Below are 20,597 nucleotides of genomic sequence, written 5' to 3'. Positions count from 1 at the left end.
GGACAACTCCTACTTCCCCTCTCGCCACGGGCAAATCTTCGGTCCTAACTGGGAGTGGTCCTAACACTTGTACATTCCTAACTGATTCTTGGGGTTTTGGGATTTCCTCAACTGGTACTTCCTCTCTCGTAACGGGCAAACCTTCGGTCCTAACTGGGAGTGTTCCTAACTCTTGTACATTCCTAACTGATTCTTGGGGTTTTGGGACCTCCTCAACTGCTACTTCCTCTCTCGTCACGGGCAAATCTTCGGTCCTAACTGGGAGTGTTCCTAACTCTTGCACATTACTAACTGATTCTTGGACTTTTGGGATCTCCTCAACTGTTACTTCCTCTCTCGTAACGGGCAAACCTTCGGTCCTATCTGAGAGTGGTCCTAACTCTTGTACATTCCTAACTGATTCTTGGGGTTTTGGGATCTCCTCAACTGCTACTTCCTCTCTCGTAACGGGCAAACCTTCGGTCCTAACTGGGAGTGTTCCTAACTCTTGTACATTCCTAACTGATTCTTGGGGTTTTGGGACCTCCTCAACTGTTACTTCCCCTCTCGTAACGGGCAAATCTTCGGTCTTAGCTGGGAATGGTGCTAACTGCTCTTCACTCCTAACTGATTTTTGGGCTGTTGGGATCTCCTCAACTGCTACTTCCTCTCTCGTCACATGTAAATCTTCGGTCCTATCTGAGAGTAGTCCTAACTCTTCCTCGTTCCTAACTGATTCTTGGAGTTTTGGGATCTCCTCAATTGCTACTTCCTCTCTCGTCACGGGCAAATCTTCGGTCCTAACTGGGAGTGGTCCTAACTCTTCCTCGTTCCTAAGTGATTCTCGGACTGTTGGGATCTCTTCTGCTTGAACCGACATTGGTACTAACACTTCTTCGGTCCTAACTGGAGGTGGCACAATTACTTCATTCCTAACTGACTCTTGTGGTGTTAGTGTCTCATCTGTTCTAACTGGGACTGATACTAACACTGCTTCGATCCTAACTGGCCCGTGGATTTCTATAAGCTCATGTGGTGTAACCGGCGATGGTACGAACAGTTTTTCGTTCCTAACTGGCTCTTGGGGTATCGGCACCTCTTCTGTTATAACTGGCACTTCTTCGTTCATTAATGGCATTTGGACTGTTAGTACCTTGTCTGCTATATCTGGCACTGATACAAACACTTTTTCGTTCATAACTGGCTCCTGGACTGTTAGTAACTCATCTGCTATAACTGGCGTTGGTATTAACACTCTTCCGTTCCTAACTGGCTCTTGGGGTATTGGCACCTCTTCAGCTATAACTGGCACTTCTACTAACACTTCTTCGTTCATTACTGGCTTTTGGGGAGTTAGTACCTCGTCTGCTGTATCTGGCGTTGATACAAACACTTTTTCGTTCATAACTGGCTCCTGGGCTGTTAGTAACTCATCTGCTATAACTGGCGTTGGTATTAACACTCTTCCGTTCCTAATTGGGTCTTGGGGTATTGACACCTCTTCTGGCATTGGTACAAACACTTCTTCGTTCTTAACAGGCTCATGGGAGATAGACACCTTTTCTGGCATTGGTACTAATACACCTTCGTTTATAACTGGCTCTTGGGGTAGTGGCACCTCTTCTGGCATTGGTACTAACACTCCCTCGTTCATAACTGGCTCTTGGGGTAGTGGCACCTCTTCTGGCATTGGTACTAACACCCTTTCGTTCATAACAGGCTCTTGGGGTACTGGCACCTCTTCTGGCATTGGTATTAACACTCCTTCGTCCCTAACAGGCTCTTGGGGTATTGGCACCTGTTCTGCTATAACTGGTATTGGTACTAACACTCCTTCGTTTCTAACTGGCTTTTGGGGTATTAGCACCTCTTCTGGCATTGGTACTAATACTCCTTCGTTCCTAACAGTCTCCTGGGGTATTGGCATCTGTTCTGCTATAACTGGTATTGGTACTAACACTCCTTCTTTTCTAACTGGCTCTTGGGGTATTGACACCTCTTCTGCTGTAACTGGAATTGGTACTAACACTCCTTCATTCCTAACAGGGGATGGTATTAACACTTCCTTAACTTCCGGTAACTCCTTTGCTACTAAGACTTCTTCATTCCTATCTGGCACGTCGACTGGGTGAACCTCTGTCTTTGGCCCACGGAAAGGTTCACCAGTAGGATCAAAGATGGTCGGGAGGATGGTCAGGTCGCTCAGTGCCTCGTGAACCTTCGCCTGATGCCCGAAAAGAAAATCCGCCAGCTGGAAGACTTGCGTGCCGTCAGGAAGGGACTGGACGCCCTCAACTGGCACGCCGTTCACTGTTATCTGACCTGAAGAAGGAAAAAAGAGGTTAAGGAGTTTCGTTCACTGTTAATTGGCCTGTACAAATAAAATAAGGACTGGACGCTTTCATTATGCACGCCGTTCACTTTATTAGCTCGCCTGAAGAAGGGATATAGAGATTAAGAAGTCTAGTTCGCTGTTAGTTGGCTTGTAGCAGAAGGGGTGTTAGAAAGGCTGGCCATAAGAAAGGTAAAAAGTGGTCAGGATTTTAATTTCTGCCAATATATATTCTTCCGTTTGTCATTTTTTTCCACATTTTTTATTTTTTTTATTTTTTTCAGTCTAGTCAATTGATTTTGACATTATATTTTGCATGCCTTAATCGTAATAAGACCTTCAGTGCTTTTATTTAACTAAACTCCTCAATTTTGACCGTAGTTTTACTTATACCGTCTTAAAAACCATAGTAATTAGGCTACCCATATAGGTACCCTTCACATCACAGCTCACCTCCACTGCCAGCCTTGAAGACGAGCTCCTTCCCGCCCATGTTGGTCACCGTGAGGCCGCCCGGGGAGGTGATGCGCGTGTCCTGAGGCCTGACCTGATCTGCCGCCAGGTAGTCCAGGAGCAGCTCGGCGCGGAGGGCAGCGTTGGCCGGGCTGTTGCTGTACAGAGGGTGGGGGCCGTCCTGCGGGGCTAGATTCAGCACCAGGAACCACGGGGGAGAGAAGACTGTTCCGGGGGGCTCTGCAGGAAGTAAGGGCGACGCCACGTTAGGGATGCGGCACGGTGGACGAAGGAAACGTTACATATTCGAAGTAATAGACAAATCCAAGTGCTAATAAAACATGGATATACGTTATGGATAAAAAGGAAAAGATGTAGATGATATAAAATAGACGCTATTATACCCTCTCCACAACCCAGGGCAGGGCTTCGCGCCGCCTTGGCAACAATGACCGCCGCCACGCGCCAGTCCCCCCCCACGCGCCTCGACGTTGGCTAGTCACTTCGCCGCGCACCACCGCCGGGCGCACCTCCAAAGTTCTCCGGGGTCACAACGGCGCCCTTGTCATTCCAGTGCGATGTCATTCCGTCAGTGGCGTGAGGTGTACACTGCAGAGCCACCCACAGTGTGTAGCTGGCTCCGTGTCGCCGCGGCCCGCAGTCGCAGTGTTCAGTGAGGCTTGTCCTGCGAGGCGTCGTGCGGGGCGGGTCACGATGCTGTGTGGCCTGGACGGTCAGGGGAGGCATGGGTGTGGACGTGCTGGTGAGTTGAGTGCCTGCCACGCTGCCCGTCTGACCCTAGCCTTGAATAGCAGTCCGGGTTGGGCATGGAGGAACGCCTCGCGAGTGGCCGCCGTCGCCGCCGCGTAATGGCGGCGAGCACCTCGCCGCCACGGGAGCCCCGAGAGTGTCTTGGCACGTCACAGCACGGAATGGTACGGTGAGTACACTTTACATAATTATATGTTTGACAAGTGATTGTGTGGCCACGGTTCACGGGGCGCGCGACGTTTTAGTATCAATAGCCTACTATTCTTGAGGTAAATATTAGCTTTAGCTCCCTCAAAGTTTTCGATGAAGTAAGTAATTTTTCTCAATATTGAGAGCAGAAATCGAATCAGCACATAACGAAACACCTTGGACTCGTGCGTTCTTTGCATGACGCTGTGAGTCACGGTAAATATTTCCTGCGTCACACTCACTAAGGACCGCGGAGCACGGCCACTGGTGAACCCGCGCGCTGCCCCTCGCCGCTTCCTGAAAGTAACCCTTACATACACCTAACCAATATAATTGTAGCGTTTCCTTTCGCAACTACGAATAGTAAGTTTTAGAATAAATAGTAGCCTATCGATTCGGAGCAAGGAACCGACAAACACAAGTGGCTTGGAGCGTGGGCAGAGGTGGCGAGCTGCGGCTGGGCAAGCAATAGGCTATTTCACACGTTTGTTTAACTTTACCTTCTGCCTTGATCTCTAAATAACACGCGTCCGAGGGTTTGTGACGTGAAGATTTGTTTTCTTCTTGTATTGTGGAGAATTACCTATTATCGAAAACTTAGAGGCATTACTCATGAAAATACAGTTTTGTGAGCAACAGTATAACGCTGACTAACACTGGGGAGTGCAGGGACATGGCTTCAGGTCGTGTCGTTTTTTTCACGGCATAAATCGTGTGTATAAAGACGTGCTCTCTGACGTCCTGCTGTCTATGGTAGAGGGCGAAAAGTCGTTGGGTCTGGAATGAGTCTCAGTGACGCAACCGTTGTGAACACGGGACGGGCACATCACGGGTCCTCAAAACACAACACAGGAAGGACACACACACACACACACACACGTACCTTGAGCGTCACCTCGGAGGATCGGCGCGTCTCCGTCCTGCAGCCAGAGGGCGTGACGCCATATGTCGAGCAGGGAAGACGCTTGCCGCTCCTTCACCAGCCTCGGGACCTGCGGCACCCTCTTGATACCCGAGGCGCCCTTGAGCACACCGCGGGTCACCTTCAGTTCCTCAAGAGCTGCTTCGTTTTCTTCTGCTCTTACTTGTGCTGGATTGTGGCTCTCTGCATCAAACGACCCTTGAATAACCTGTATTTCGTGTGTTCCTTCTTCAGTAGGGACCCCTGCAACGTGCCCTTCGCTGATACTGAGTCCTTGAGGCATTTCAGTTTCCCCAGCTGCTTGTTCCGCCAGTAAGTCTTCTTCTGTTGGTCCTCTTTCCGTTGGTGCCTTTGTTTCCGTCTCAAAAACTACCTGTGGCACCTGCAATTCTTCTGCATCTCCTTCAGTAGGAAAAGCAGATCCTTGAGGTACGTCAGTTGCTAAGATTGTCCCTGCTACTTCCGCTGGGTCTTGTTCCGCTGCTAGTTCTGTAGGAGTGTTGATTTCCGTCTTTAAAAGGTCTGAAGTCACACTGTTATCTAATATTCTCTCCCCTACTGTTGCGTCTTCATACGTTGTGCCTCCTTCAATTAATGGAATGCTGGTCTCTGCCTCAAAAAGTGCTTGGGACATCCCATCTCCTACCACTGTCTCGCCTACTGCAATTCCTGGCATGCGTTGGTGGAATTCAGGATCAGAAAAGTCTTGGGAAGGTTCTATTCTCTTGTCGGAACCTTCTTCAGGTACAACAATGTGGCTTGCACTAAACACTTGTCCACGAGTCACGCCAGTATTCCTGTCTGTCTCTCCTCCTGATTCTACTTCTTCAAACCCTGGAACAGCGTCTTCAATGGGTCTAGGAACGTGGATTTTAGTGATAGAAGGACCTCGAGCGAAGAAAGTTATTCCCTCCGTCTCTTCGTCTGCTACTACTGCTGCAGCAACTCCTGAGGGAACATCAAAGTGGTTATCTGCTTCAAAACCCCCCCGGGACGAGCTGTTTACTATCACCCTCTTAACTGCTCCTTCCCCTTCTGCAGTCACTCCAGAAGGATGAAAGAAGTGAGTGTTAGCCACGAAAAAGTCTTGCGGTTCGGCAGTCACAACTTGCATTCGTTCCCTTCCAACAATTCTCCCTTCACCAGCTACTTCTAAAGGCCAAAAAGAGTGGGTCTCCGCATCGAAAAAGTCCTGAGGTACCCCAGTTACTACTTTCACATCTCTGCTGCCTTCCCTCTTTTTTGCAGCTGTTTCTGTTGGCCAATGATTATGAATGCCAACATCGGAAAAGACGTGAGCTTCGCCAGTCCCAGCTTCTATATGCCTACTGTCACCTCCTTCTCTAGGGATTTCATGAGGCCTTAGAAAGTGGGTATTTCTCTCGAGAAAGTCCTCGGGTACCCCCTTCACAACCTGCAGTCGTTCTCCGCCTCCGTCTTCGATATGAGCGTGTCTAGGAACGTGGATTTTGGTGATTGAAGGTCCTCTGGTTATGAAGGATGTCCAGTCTGGGTTTCCTTCCCATTGCCCCTCTTCACCCTCGACCGCTACTGTAGGAACGTGGATACCGGGTTCAAAGTGATCTTGGGTGATGAAAGATTCTCGGGTTATAATTGTGGCCCCGTTTGTGCCTTCTGTTTGTCCTTCTACAGCGTTGACCGTTGCTGAAGGAACGTGGATTTCTGGTTCAATAGGTTCCTGAGGGATGCTTGTTCCATCCTCCACTTCTACTGCCCCCTCTTCAGTAGAAATATGTGTAGGTCTAAAGAAGAGGATTTTAGTTCCTTCTACAATTCTCGATTGCTGGAAGACTTGGGGACCTCTCTCAGAAATGCCTTGTGGTACTTTACTTTCCACTTCTACAGCGCCTTCTTCAGTAGTAGGGATGTGTGCAGGTCTTACAAAAAAGGTTTCAGTTCCCTCTACAAGTCCTGAAGGCCTAAACAGAGGAGATTCAACCTCAGAAATGCCTTGGGGTACTCCAGGTACTACGTCTACTTCAGTTTTCGCTGTGAATAATGAAGGAGCGTGGATATTGAGTTCAAAAGGCTCTTGAGGGATCTTCGTTACCATCTCAGATACTTCTACAACTTCTGAAGGCCTGAAGATATGGGTTTTAGCCTCAAAACTGCCATGGGGTACGCCAGTTGCTACCTCCACCCAAGTATCTTCTACAGTACCTTCAGGAAAGATATGTGAAGGTCTGACAAAGGTTATCGATTCTCCTACAACTCCTGAAGGCCTGAAGAGATGGGATTCAGCCTCAATAATGCCTTGGGGCACACCAGTTGCTACCCTCACTACAGTTTCTTCCACAGCACCTTTAGTAGGGATGTTTGTTGGCCGCACAAAGAAGGTCTCAGTAACAGGAAGGTCTCTTACTGCTGCGTCTTCTACTGCTTCGCCCTCGAACATATTTCCTGCTAGTCTGGGCGTGTTTGTAGGTCTCACAACGAAGGTTTCAGTAACATGATGACCGTGTCGTGGGCTAAGTATTCTCTGTGTCTCTACCACAGCGCCTTCCCCTACTACGCCCTCAAACACGCTTCCTGCAGGCCTGGGTAAGTGCATCTTAGTGATGGTTGGGCCTCTTGTCAGGAAGGTTAGCATGACTGGCTCCTCTGCTGCCCCTTGTGCTGGCTTTCCTACTGCAACTACTTCCACTGCTGCTACTCCGTCTGCTGTTACTCCTTCTGTTTCTCCTGCTCCCACTTCCACTGCCACTCGTTCTGGTATTACTGCTCCTCCTGCTACTTCTACTCCTGCTAGTACTTCGTCGTGAGCTACTGGTACATCTTCTTGAGCTACTGGTGGTACAGCTTGAGTTACTTGTGGCACGGCTTCATGAATTGGTGGTGTTACTTCAGCCACTGGTACAGTCCATTCAGCCACTGGTGATATGATTATATTGAAGGGCTTTGACAATCCAGCCAGTGGTAAAAGTCGTTCTGTCTCTGCTTGCGTGCCTTTAGCCTCTAGTAAAGTGCTTTGAGCCACTTGTTGACGCGTTTCACTCAGTGGTGGCGTAGCCTTGACTACTAGTGGTGCAACTTCGACTACTGGCTGCACGACCTCGATTACTGGTGGTGCAACGTCGGCTACTGGTGGTGCAACGTCAAATACTGGTGCTGCAACTTTCGGTACTGGTGGTTCGACTTCAGGTACTGGTGGTTCGATTTCAACAACTGGTGGTACAATTTCGACTACTGTTGGTGCACGCTCAGGTACTGGTGGTTCGACTTCAGATACTGGTGGTACGTTTTCGACTATTGGTGATGCGACTTGGACTAATGATGGTGCAAATTCAGCTCCTGGGTTCACCACCACCGCCACGGGTCGTAACGGTTCATCCACTGTTGGCGTCCATTCAGCCACTGGTTGTAGGGTCTCGCTCCAGGGTCTTAAGGTTCCAACGAGTGGTGGCAACGGTCGAGAAACTGGTGGGGTCTCTTCAGCCACTGGTAATGGAATTTTGGCCAGTGTTGGTATCTCTGCCTCTACTGCTGGTGTCTTTTCAGCCACTGGTGAAGGGAACTGAGCCACTGGTGATGGGAGCTGAGCCACCGGTGATGGGAACTGAGCCACTGGTGATGGGAACTGAGCCACTGGTGATGGGAACTGAGCCACTGGTGTTTCATGAGCAACTGGTCGAATTTCATGAACACCTGGTCGAATTTCATGAGCCACTGGTCGTTCTTCATGAGCCACAGGTTGAATTTCATGAGCCTCTGGTCGAGTTTCTGGAGCCACTGGTCGTTCTTCATGAGCTACCGGTCGAATTTCATGAACCACTGGTCGAATTTCATGAGCCAGTAGTCGTTCTTCATGAGCCACTGGTCGTTCTTCATGAGCCACTGGGCGAATTTCATGAGCCACTGTTCGCTCCTCATGAGCCACTGGTCGAATTTCATGAACCACTGGTTGAATTTCATGAGCCACTGGTTGAATTTCTGGAGCCACTGGTCGTTCTTCGTGAGCTACTGATTTGATTTCATGAGCCACTGGTTGAATTTCTGGAGCCACTGGTTGTTCTTCATGGGTAACTGGTCGAATTTCATGAACCACTGGTCGAATTTCATGAGCCACTGGTCGTTCTTCATGAAACACTGGTCGAATTTCACGAACCGCTGGCCGAATTTCTGGAGCCACTGGTCGTTCTTCATGAGCCACTGGTCGAATTTCATGAACCACTGGTCGAATTTCTGGAGCCACTGGTCGTACTTCGTGAGACGCTGGTCGAATTTCTGGAGCCACTGGTCGTACTTCATGAGACACTGGTCGAATTTCATGAACCACTGGTCGAATTTCTGGAGCCAGTGGTCGTTCTTCATGAGACACTGGTCGAAATTCATGAACCGCTTGTCGAATTTCTGGAGCCGCTGGTCGTTCTTCATGAGACACTGGTTGAATTTCATGAACCACTGGTCGAATTTCTGGAGCCACTGGTCGTTCTTCATGAGCCACTGGTCGAATTTCATGAACCACTGGTCGAATTTCTGGAGCCACCTGTCGCTCTTCATGAGACACTGGTCGAATTTCATGAACCACTGGTCGAATTTCTGGAGCCACTGGTCGTACTTCATGAGACACTGGTCGAATTTCATGAACCACTGGTCGAATTTCTGGAGCCAGTGGTCGCTCTTCATGAGACACTGGTCGAAATTCATGAACCGCTGGTCGAATTTCTGGAGCCACTGGTCGCTCTTCATGAGACACTTGTCGAATTTCATGAACCACTGGTCGAATTTCTGGAGCCACTGGTCGCTCTTCATGAGCCACTGGTCGAATTTCACGAACCACTGGTCGAATTTCTGAAGCCACTGGTCGTTCTTCATGAGACACTAGTCGAATTTCATGAACCACTGGTCGAATTTCTGGAGCCACTGGTCGTTCTTCATGAAACACTGGTTGAATTTCAAGAATCACCGGTCGAATTTCATGAGCCACTGGTCGAATTCCATGAGTCACTGGTCGTTCTTGAGCCACTGGTCGAATTTCATGAGCCACTGGTCGGGTTTCTGGAGCCATTGGTCGTTCTTCATGAGCCACTGGTCGTTCTTCATGAGCAACTGGTCGGGTTTCTGGAGCCACTGGTCGTTCTTCATGAGCAACTGGTCGTTCTTCATGAGCAACTGGTCGGGTTTCTGGAGCCATTGGTCGTTCTTCATGAGCCACTGGTCGTTCTTCATGAGCCACTGGTCGAATTTCATGAGCCACTGGTCGGGTTTCTGGAGCCATTGGTCGTTCTTCATGAGCCACTGGTCGTTCTCCATGAGCCACTGGTCGAATTTCATGAGCCACTGGTCGGGTTTCTGGAGCCATTGGTCGTTCTTCATGAGCCACTGGTCGTTCTCCATGAGCCACTGGTCGAATTTCATGAGCCACTGGTCGGGTTTCTGGAGCCACTGGTCGTTCTTCATGAGCCACTGGTTGCTCCTCATGAGCAACTGGTCGAATTTCATGAGCCACTGGTCGGATTTCTGGAGCCATTGGTCGTTCTTCATGAGCCACTGGTCGTTTTCCATGAGCCACTGGTCGAATTTCATGAGCCACTGGTCGAATTTCATGAGCCACTGCACGAATTTCATGAATCACTGGTTGAATTTCATGAGCCACTGGTCGTTCTCCATGAGCCACTGGTCGAATTTCATGTGCTACTGGTCGAGTTTCTGGAGCCGCTGGTCGTTCTTCATGAGCCACTGGTCGAATTTCATGTGCTACTGGTCGAGTTTCTGGAGCCACTGGTCGTTCTTCATGAGCCACTGGTCGTTCTTCATGAGCCACTGGTCGAATTTCATGAGCCACTGGTCGAGTTTCTGGAGCCATTGGTCGTTCTTCATGAGCCGCTGGTCGTTCTTCATGAGTCACTGGTCGTTCTTCATGAGCCACTGGTCGAATTTCTGGAGCCACTGGTCGTTCTTCATGAGCCACTGGTCGAATTTCATGAGCCACTGGTCGAGTTTCTGGAGCCACTGGTCGTTCTTCATGAGCAACTGGTCGTTCTTCATGAGCAACTGGTCGGGTTTCTGGAGCCATTGGTCGTTCTTCTTGAGCCACTGGTCGAATTTCATGAACCACTGGCCAAATTTCATGAGCCACTGGTCGTTCTTCATGAGCCACTGGTCGAATTTCATGAACCACTGGTCGAATTTCATGAGTCACTGCTCGTTCTTCATGAGCCACTGGTCGGATTTCTGGAGTCACTGGTCGTTCTTCATGAGCCACTGGTCGAATTTCATGAACTACTGGTCGAATTTCTGGAGCCACTGGTCGTACGTCATGAGACACTGGTCGAATTTCATGAACCACTGGTCGAATTTCTGGAGCCACTGGTCGTTCTTCATGAGCCACTGGTTGAATTTCGTGAGCTATTGGTCGAGTTTCTGGAGCTACTGGTCGTTCTTCATGAGCCACTGGTCGTTCTTCATAAGCCACTGGTCGAGTTTCTGGAGTCACTGGTCGTTCTTCATAACCCACTGGTCGAGTTTCTGGAGCCACTGGTCGTTCTTCATAAGCCACTGGTCGAGTTTCTGGAGCCACTGTTCGTTCTTCAAAAGCCTCTGGTCGAGTTTCTGGAGCCACTGGTCGTTCTTCATGAGCCACTGGTTGAATTTCATGAGCTATTGGTCGAGTTTCTGGAGCCACTGGTCGTTCTTCATGAGCCACTGGTCGTTCTTCATAAGCCACTGGTCGAGTTCCTGGAGGCACTGGTCGTTCTTCATGAGCCACTGGTCGTTCTTCATGAGACACTGGTCGAATTTCCTGAGCTACTGGTCGAGTTTCTGGAGCCACTGGTTGTTCTTCATGAGCCACTGGTCGAATTTCATGAACCACTGGCCAAATTTCATGAGCCATTGGTCGTTCTTCATGAGCTACTGGTCGAATTTCATGAAACACTGGTCGAATTTCATGAGTCACTGGTCGTTCTTCATGAGCCACTGGTCGAATTTCATGAGCCACTGGTCGTATTTCTGGAGCCACTGGTCGTATTTCTGGAGCCACTGGTCGTATTTCTGGAGCCACTGGTCGTACATCTTCAGATGCTGGCCTTAAGAGCACTTCGGTCACTGGTTTTGAGATATCCACCATTGGTTCAATAAATTCTGTCACCGGAGGAAGCACATCGTCCACCAGTGTTCTATCACCTATTGTTAGTCCCAATTCATCTATTGTTGGCACTATTTCAGGCAGCGTTGGTACCGCTTCGGACATTGGCTCCGTGGCTTCAGTTACTGGTGTCATAGATTCAGAGACTGGAGGTGTTATTTCAGACTCTTTTGGCACCGTTTCACTCTTCGTTGGGACTACTGCATCCACTGGTTCTGTTATTTCAGCCTCTAATGTAATCAATTGAGGCACTGGTTTAACCCCGGGTGGCACAAATTCAGGCAGTGCTGGCATCACTGCAGCCACTGATTCTCCTATTTCAGCCTCTGATATGATTGATTCTGGCACTCGTTGTATTACTTCAATCGATGGAGGCACAACTTCATCAAGTGGTTCTGTTAATTCAGCCTTTGGTGCCACGAATTCATGCGCTGCTGGCACCACCTCAGCAGCTGAATGCTCGGTTCCGGGCACTTGTTGTGTAATGTGACCCTTCACATCGGCCACGGAGGAAAGTGTGGGGACGAAGAGAACTTGTTCCTCGGAGGGGTCTTGGGCACCGCCGCCGCCAGTCACTGCAAGGATGAGGGAAGTGTTTAGTCATAGGTTAAAGACGGGGAGGAGAGGTGGGATTAGGTGTGCGCAGGAGCTGTCTTGTGCTGACCGATGGACTGGTTCGCTTGCAGATTCCTAATATTCTTATGGTCTTAATTTACATAACCAAAATATCATCTTTTGCTCTATTAATGTGAGAAAAATATTACTGCTTGTTTTTATTTCCAAAGACAGCGTGATACTTGTGGCTGTTTTATGCAAATGGAGTTACTGTAATGATACACTGAAAATGAATGGTTTAAGTTAGTCTACACCAATATATATCATTCCTTTTCTTACATAAGTGCCCGGCGGAGAGGTGTGGTTGAACTGGCTGGCTGAGGAGGTTGTGGAAGGCTTGGTCTACGAGTGCGCGGTGGTCGAACAGAAGACCTTCCAGTGTGTAGGTCTGTGTTCCATCCTCAAGGGTCTGCCAGTCCTCAACCCGAACGCCATTCACTGTTATCACGCCTGCGAGAATGGAAGGAAGTCATATGATTGGAGTTTGAAGGGGGTTCACTCAGTTATTTGATCAGTCAGTCACAATCAGTTAATCAGTCTTTCACTCACTCACTCACACGGGTCATATCACGTGTTGGTAGCCGTGTCCCATCGAGTTTGTATCATTAAACATTCATACAACACTACCATCCTCACCATTTTCATATCTTCTGAAGTTCAGCCTCCATCCCGCTAAGTTGGTAACACTGAGTCCCTCCCTAGTGTTCATTCGTGGGTCTGAGGGGCTGACAGGGCTGGGCAGGAGGTAGTCGAGGAGAAAGAGGTGCCGGAGGGCTGTATACTGTTCTCCTTCGTGGTACAAAGGGTGCAGTGCGTCGTGAGGGACCAGGTTCAGCATCACATAGGGATTTGGTGACAGTATCGTCTTGGGTACTGTGGAGAAGTGAAAATGGATTAGAGATTGGGTTAGGATTAAATGGGAGTGGGGGAGAAAAAGAAGGAATAAAAAGGAAAGCAGAAGAAAGGGGTGGGGAAGGCGTGCGGGAGGCAAGAGGGAAATGATTTAAGGAGGGAGATTTGAAAGGGAAGAAGAGAGAAGGGGAAGGGGAAGATATAAAGGAGGAAGGTAGAGAAGATGAAGGAATAGAGAACTGGCCAGGGGAAGAGAAGCTAAAGGAATAGAGAATGAACAAGAAAAGGAATATCAGGAAGAGAAATAAACAGAACGTCTGGGAGAAGGAAGATAAATATGAGAAGAAGGGAGAAAACGGAATGTTGAAAAAAATATACTCGAAGAAACAACAAGAATAAAATTACCATCACCAGCAGCATTACCAACACCTCCTTCACCCTTGCTTACCTTCTTCCTCCTGCTGGTGAAGGGTTAAGGCATCTCGTCCCTGCCTGGACACAGTGTAGCGCCACAAACTGAGGAGCGAAGACCCGTCCCAGGCGTCTACCACTGCTGGGATGGCTGGGATCCTTGCGCTGGCCAGTCGCAGTAACTCAGCCTCAGATTCCAAACTTGTAGGAGCATTGGCATCCTCGTCCCTCTCTGTGACGGTCATGGAACCTAAGAAAGGGAAAAAAATGTTCGCTAGATGAAAGACAAATGCTAACTAAGGCCGATATTTCCAAAGCTTGTAGGAGCATTGGCACCCTCGACCCTCACTGTGACGGTCATGGAACCTAAGAAAGGGGAAAAAGTGTGCGCTAGATGAAAGACAAATACTAACTTAGGCCGGTATACCCAGACGCTCCGCCTCTCACATCAACAATTTCCAAAGGCCAAAAAGGAGATGAATCGGGTTCTCATGAGTGCTTTTTTTTTTCACGGTCATGGTACAGAAGCTATGTCAAACTACCACCATGAAGAGACCAACAAATCCTAAGAAAGCCTTGTCTAATGTGTATGTGTTCTTGGGCGCCGAAATATTTAAGAATACGTCCCCTCTAAATTCCCTTAACCTAATCTTTCGTATGTCATGAAAAGGTCGGCCGTTGGCTTACTTGTGGGTTCAGAGAAAGACTCAGACGTCAACTTGCTTTGAAGAGTCGGAAGAAGATTCGCATGATTCGTTGTCGTTGTCGTTGTCGTGATCGTCTTCACCGGTTCGAATCCATCATTGTCCCGGTTCAGTGCAGTTTCATGGTTTTCTAAGGTAAATCTAATATTTTCTGGGACTTTTTCCTCGTTTTCTGGGACAATTTTTATCGTTGCTGGGAAAGTTACCGCGTTTTCTTGGGTAAATTCCTTGGTTTCTTGGCTAACCCTTATACTTTCTGGGTCAGCCGTGTTTGTTCCGCCTGGGGCAGCTCGTATGATCTCTTGGGTAGCTACTGTACTCCCTAGAGTGGTTTCATATATTTCTGGGGTGACTGTAGTGGTTTCAAAAGGAATTGTGTCTGTTTCAGAATCTGTCGTACCGGTTTCCTTGGTTTCCGAGGTCCCTTGCGAGGCATGAACACTGATTTCTGGTTTCTGAGCGCTTGCAGAGCTTTCAGACAAGACAGTCATCTTGAGAACGGCGTCTCTGGATCCCTCTTGAGAAACCTCAGTTACTGTGAAAGCGTTAAAGGTTTCTAAAGGCTCTTCTGCCATTGTTTCAGTGTCTTGAGGAAGTGGAGATTTGTTTTTGGACGCTTCTGATCGTAAGTTTTCTATTTTGGTCTCTAGAGGAGCTTCATTCACGTTTTCAGTCTCAGAAGGAAGGTTTTCAAATGTTCCTGATGGCGAGTTTGCCGGCATTGCTCCTGGAAGACTGGTCTCATTCGTGGTGTCAGTTTCAAAGCCTCCCTGTAAAGATTTCGATTCCCTTTTGGGGGTTCCCAAAAGTTGTTGCTCGGGATCCTGCAAGGCCACTATTTGATCCAAATGCTGTTGGGATTCATGACCGAAGGATGGCGGTGTGGACTGAAGGAATCCACCGTAAAAATTAGACTCAGACAAAACTGGGGATGTATCTTTGAAGGATACGGTGAAGGACATCTCTGTTACTGGCGCCTCCGGTTCTTCTTTCTCCTTGTGGTGGCCTTGGGAGAGTAATGAGGAACTAACTCTGAAGGACTTCATTACTGGTGTAGGTTGATTTTGAGGCTCCCACAGAATATGAGTTTCAGGAGCGATGGGAAGTCCAGTGTTGGAAAATTCCGATGTCTGGATATCCTCAATCGGAGCTCCTGCGAGAATCTCACCAACTAGGACATCGCTGTTAGGTCTTACAGTGTCTGCAATCTTAATATCAGGATTCAAAAACGCATGGTCCTTGCTAGGGGAGACGTCGGTGGGGAGTCTGGCAACGGGGACTTCGGTAAATGATGCTTTTCTTGAGGGTTCATCATTGAAGGAGACTCCGGTTTGGGGGACACTGATAACGTGGACTCCGTGAGCGTGGGCACCAGTATTTGGAACACCAGTAAGAGGGATCTCTGCAGGGATATGCGTTTCAGGAACTAATTCCGCTTGGGCATCAGCATTTGGGACATTAGTAAAGGGGACTTCACTATGGCGACTGATCTCGTGGACTTTGTGTTCTAGGCCATGACTAGAGATTTTATCTAAGGCTTGGGCATCTGAAAGTGGGACGTGGGACTCAGGAACTTGATGAGCTGGAATAGCACTATTAAAGCTCTCGGTTAGAGTGAGTTGATGAGTTTGGAAATCATGAAGGAGTCTGTCTGTGGCTGGTGTATCATGACTCTTTAGATGGGTTTCAGGAACTACATGGGTTTGGACATCAGAGGAAGGCATATCACTCAAAAGAACGTGAGTGTTATGGACTTGATGAATTTGGACATGAGCTGAGGGAATATCCTGAGTTTGGACATCAGGGGAAGGGATATCTCTATGGGGAACTTCTGTATTAAGGAATTCGTGACCTTGGAGACCAGTGGAAGGGATATTTCTTAGGGGAAGTTCTTTATGAGAGATTTTGTGAGCTTGGTCACCAGAGGAATGGATATCTCTAAGGGGAACTTCAGTACTGAGGACTTCGTGAGCTTGGACATCAGTAAAATCTTCTCCTATGGCTGGCAGTTGCGTGGTGGAGGTCGTATGAGGCGAAGATGTCACGGCCGAGATCTCCGTCACCGCACGCACGAACACGGAGTACTGGATAGCCTGGTTTTGGTCGTGTAGCTCTGTCGGTGGGAGAGTCGAAGTGTGGTGCTCTGCTTGTCCCGTGTTGTTGGCCCGGCCGTCACTAGATGCTGATAAGAGAAAATGATATGTTTTTTTAGAGATCGTAGACTGATATATCGAGGTTCTAGCGAGGAGGAAAATCATAACTTTTTTTAGAGAAACACATATCCTCATCATTTTAATTTTCCTGTCTACTTTCTCCTCCTCTTCTTTCTTCTCTTCTTTCTCATCATCGTCATCATTATAATTACCCTGTATAATTTCCATGTACTCTATTTTCCTCTACTCCTCCTCCTCCTCCTATATCCCCTTCTTCTCCTCCTCCTTCAGCTCATTCTCCTCCTCCTCCTCCTCCTCCTATATCCCCTTATTTTCCTCCTCCTTCAGCTCATTCTCCTCCTCCTCCTCCTCCTCCTCCTATATCCCCTTCTTCTCCCCCTCCTCCTCCTCCTCCTCCTCCTCCTCCTGCTTACCCTGTCTCGCTGCGTCCATCTGCCTGCTGAGGAAGAGAAAGGCCTCGTCCAGCCTGTCTTTGTTCTCCTCCAGGAAGCGTTCAAGAGTGTACACCTCCGTGCCGTCGTCCAGGGCCAGGGCGCCTTCCACCGGCTCCCCGTTCACACTAACCCTGCCTGAGGGGGAGAGAGAGACGCTTACTAGCACAAACTCAAGTTGACTCGAACCTTAACCTTCCCAAACCTATTCTAATCGTGCGTAAATAATAGACGTTCACTAGAGTATTTTCCATTATGTCTCTTTCCCTGATGTGGTATTATTCCTTGCATGTCTACGGTTATATTAGTGTATCTATTATAATACTCATACATAACGTACCTCAAACTAGCCGTGCTTTAAGGTAAATAGAGGTTCATGATCACTAACCCGCCTAAAACTATCTTGCCCCATGATGTACCCAATGAAAATCTTCAGTTCTTTCAACGTGTGAGTTATGCCCCGTGAACATCGTTGCCACCTACCTTCCATGTCCCTGGTAAACACAAGGTCCTTCCCGCTGCGAGTCTCCATTCTCAGCCCTTCAGGAGACGTGATGCGCGGGTCCCTAGCGTTCAGCGGCGCTAACTCGAGGTCCTCCGGTACGTCCAGCTGTAGTTCTTCCCGCTCTGATGCCACGGGGGCTGCCTCTGGTGCTGTTGCTGGCCGTGTGGTAACTCTTTCCTCTACTACTCTACTCTTCGGTGTTGGGTGGACGCGGGGCAGTAAGTCTTCCCTTCCCGACGCTACTGATGTTGTTACCGAGACTTGTACTGCTTCTACTGGTTCTGCTGCCGCTGGTTGTGTCGCTACTCGATCCACTACTACTGAAGGAGATGGGGCTTTTCTGGCCTGTAAGACGCTCGGCAGTGAGTCTTCCCTTTCTGACACTGCTGTTACCGAGACTGCTGCTGCTTCTCCTGGTTGTGTCGCTACCCGTCCCACCATTACTGAAGAAGGTCTGGGTGCGTCTCTCACTGCGGTCATTTGCCGCGCTGCAAGTTTTTCCGCTAATGTCTTCCGTGGGACTGGCTGTCCTTCTACCATGTCTGCTGCTATTGGGACGGCTGCTCCTGCCTCTGCGCCTGTCGGGTTGGAGGAGAGATGGTGAAGGAATTTAGATTGCGTCCCTGATGTTGCTGTAACTGGTGTCATTTATAGAAAAAAATAAAGTGTTTGGTTTATCCATTAACTCGAACTGTAGTTTATAGAAAGCTCGTGGGGAACATGGTCTGGCTTATTAATATTGCTGGAACTAATGTCAAGGGAACGACCAAGGAAGGGAGAGTTTGTAATACGGGCGATAGGAAACTCGTAGGGAACAGGATCTGGCTGGCTGATATTGCTGGCTGACTAATAGTGATGGAACAGTTGTCAAGGGAACGGCCGAGGAAGGGAGAGCTTGTAATACGGGCGATAGGAAACTCTTTGGGAACAGGATCTGGCTGGCTGATATTGTTGGATCTGATCTTGAGGGAAAGGAAAGCGTGTACTATGTGCGTTAGGAAGCTCGTTGATAACAGGACATGGCTGATGACAAGGGAGTGGAAGGGAGAGGTTGTCATACGGGTGATAAGAAATGCGTTGAGAACATAACCTGGCTCACTAAAGGGGCTATTTCACTGGGCAAATTTTCAGTGGATCTTCAGTCAAACCACGATTTCCGCTGGCGTGGTTCTCATATTTCCGTGGTTTTCTGACGCGTCCACGATCTTCCAAGGCTACGGTAGATTTCACCGAAGGACGACGGTATTACTCACCATCATCATCATCAGCAATAACACAAACAAATGAGAACCACGCTAGCGGAAATCGTGGTTTGACTGAAGATCCACGAAAAATTTGCCCAGTGTAATAGCCCCTTAATAGTGCTGGAACAGTTGTCAAGGGAACGGCCGAGGAAGGGAGAGCTTGTAATACGGGTAATAGTAAGCTCGAATAGGGAATGGGGTTCGGCTGACAGATATTAGGGTTTGATCTCAAGGTAAGGGATAACTTATAAGATTGGGGTTAAGCTTTAGCGGAAAATAAGAAAAAGAAGTTAAGGAACGAGAAAATGAAGACAGACCTCTCGCTTTACTTCTCTCCTGCATTCGTGTTTTTGCGTGCGAGTCAAACCGAGATGAATGCTGCGTGCGAAGGTTTGAGTGCGCTGCGTGAGGGTGGTGGGGGATGTGGCGCCGGAGGAGGGTGGACAGGGCGGGGAAGGCGGTGGTGGGCGTAGCCAGCACCACCGCCACCACCACCACCGCGGCCACCACGCCCGCCGCCCACACCGCCTGGCCTGGAAGTAAAGAAAAAAGAATGTACTGGAGATTTAAACAGGGAAAAGAAAGTTAGAAAAAGGGTTTATTCTCTCTCTCTCTCTCTCTCTCTCTCTCTCTCTCTCTCTCTCTCTCTCTCTCTCTCTCTCTCTCTCTCTCTCTCTCTCTCTCTCTCTCTCTCTCTCTCTCTCTCTCTCTCTCCTGTTCAAATGTTTCCTTGATTAGAAGACGAGACGAATTATTTTAAATGTAAGACACGTGATCAGATTAACAACACTGATTGACTAATTTGGTCGGTTGAGGTCAAGGATTCGATTCCTTTTTTGGGCTAAATTGATGAATTGGTAACGATGGTGCCAGTTCGCGCCTGGAGGTCAAGGGAGGAGGATGCTCGAGTGCTCCCGGTAACTTGTTTTTCTCTCCTTTATTTTCCTTCCCTTTCTTGAGTCAGTTTCCTTGTTATTGTAGACAGTTATGACGTTACTGAATGTTATGGACCAATAGAATACTCGTTGGCATGTTAATTTGTGTTATGAACGATTGTTAGGAAATTAGGGTAGAAGTTATAGCTATCTTGAGGTTATAGGTGTTTGTAGACATATAGTTATAGCAATGTTGATGAAAAAGGGTTAATATATGCATTACTTATAAGTCTTGGGTCAACAGAGTACTCGATAGCAAATAATTTTAAACTTATGAACGATTGTTAGGAAATTAGGGCAGTAATTATAGCTATCTTGAGGTTATAGGTGTTTGTAGACGTATAGTTATAGCAATGTTGATGAAAAAGGGTTAATATATGCATTACTTATAAGTCTTGGGTCAATAGAGTACTCGATAGCAAATATTTAAACTTATGAACAATTGTCAGGATATTAGGGTAGACATTTTGGCTGTTTAGAGGTTATAGGTGGTTATTGATGTATAGTAATGTTGATGAAAAAGGGTTATTGTATGCATTGCTTATAAGTCTTGGGTCAACAGAGTACTCGATAGCAAATTCGGAAATAGGGAAATAAATAATAAACAGAGATAACTTTAATTGGAAGTGAAGTATATATGTGAAATTCAACGGTGGGAAATAGTGTAGAAGCTGCTGTTGATTTCTATTACTTTATATATTTCGTATTAATTGACAACTCTCAGGATGGGAAAGCTTGGAACACGGTCGTATGTACTGTAGATTTGCTATCGTTGTTGTTGTTGTAGTTGTTGTTGTTTTTATTATTGTTATCATCTTTATCATTTGCTGTCAGGTGGACGAACAGTTTACACAATGAGTGCTGAACAGACGTGAAAAGAACATTGGGGTAGGCGGTGGCTGAGTGGTAGCGTGCTGGACCCACATTCACCGCGTGATGGACGTCGCGGGTTCGAATCCCCAAGCTACCACC

General features: G+C 48.1%; 1 protein-coding gene across 1 annotated transcript; it reads right to left on the bottom strand.

The window, feature by feature from the left end:
- Positions 1 to 8,492: 8,492 nt before the first annotated feature.
- On the bottom strand, positions 8,493 to 9,489 carry LOC127003039 (uncharacterized). The gene is made up of 2 exons (XM_050869399.1): positions 9,217 to 9,489; positions 8,493 to 9,153 (listed from the first exon to the last, which is right to left on the bottom strand). Exons 1-2 carry the CDS (start codon positions 9,480 to 9,482, stop codon positions 8,625 to 8,627), a joined length of 795 nt encoding a protein of 264 aa, XP_050725356.1. The 5' UTR covers positions 9,483 to 9,489; the 3' UTR covers positions 8,493 to 8,624.
- Between the last annotated feature and the right edge of the window lie 11,108 nt (positions 9,490 to 20,597).

The sequence above is a fragment of the Eriocheir sinensis genome, chromosome 24 (genome assembly GCF_024679095.1).
Source record: "Eriocheir sinensis breed Jianghai 21 chromosome 24, ASM2467909v1, whole genome shotgun sequence".
Taxonomy (NCBI): domain Eukaryota; kingdom Metazoa; phylum Arthropoda; class Malacostraca; order Decapoda; family Varunidae; genus Eriocheir; species Eriocheir sinensis.
The sequence above is the reverse complement of the archived record's forward strand: the minus strand, read 5'-3'. Positions and strand labels throughout refer to the sequence as shown.

Bases quoted from the DNA above. Each gene is read 5' to 3' on its own strand.
- LOC127003039 (XM_050869399.1), bottom strand. From the start codon at position 9,482: ATGAAGAACGACCAGTGGCTTCAGAAATTCGACCAGTGGTTCGTGAAA. The intron at 9,154-9,216 runs GTGGCTCCAGAA...GAAGAGCGACAG, and splicing joins TGTCTCATGAAGTACGACCA to GTGGCTCCAGAAATTCGACC.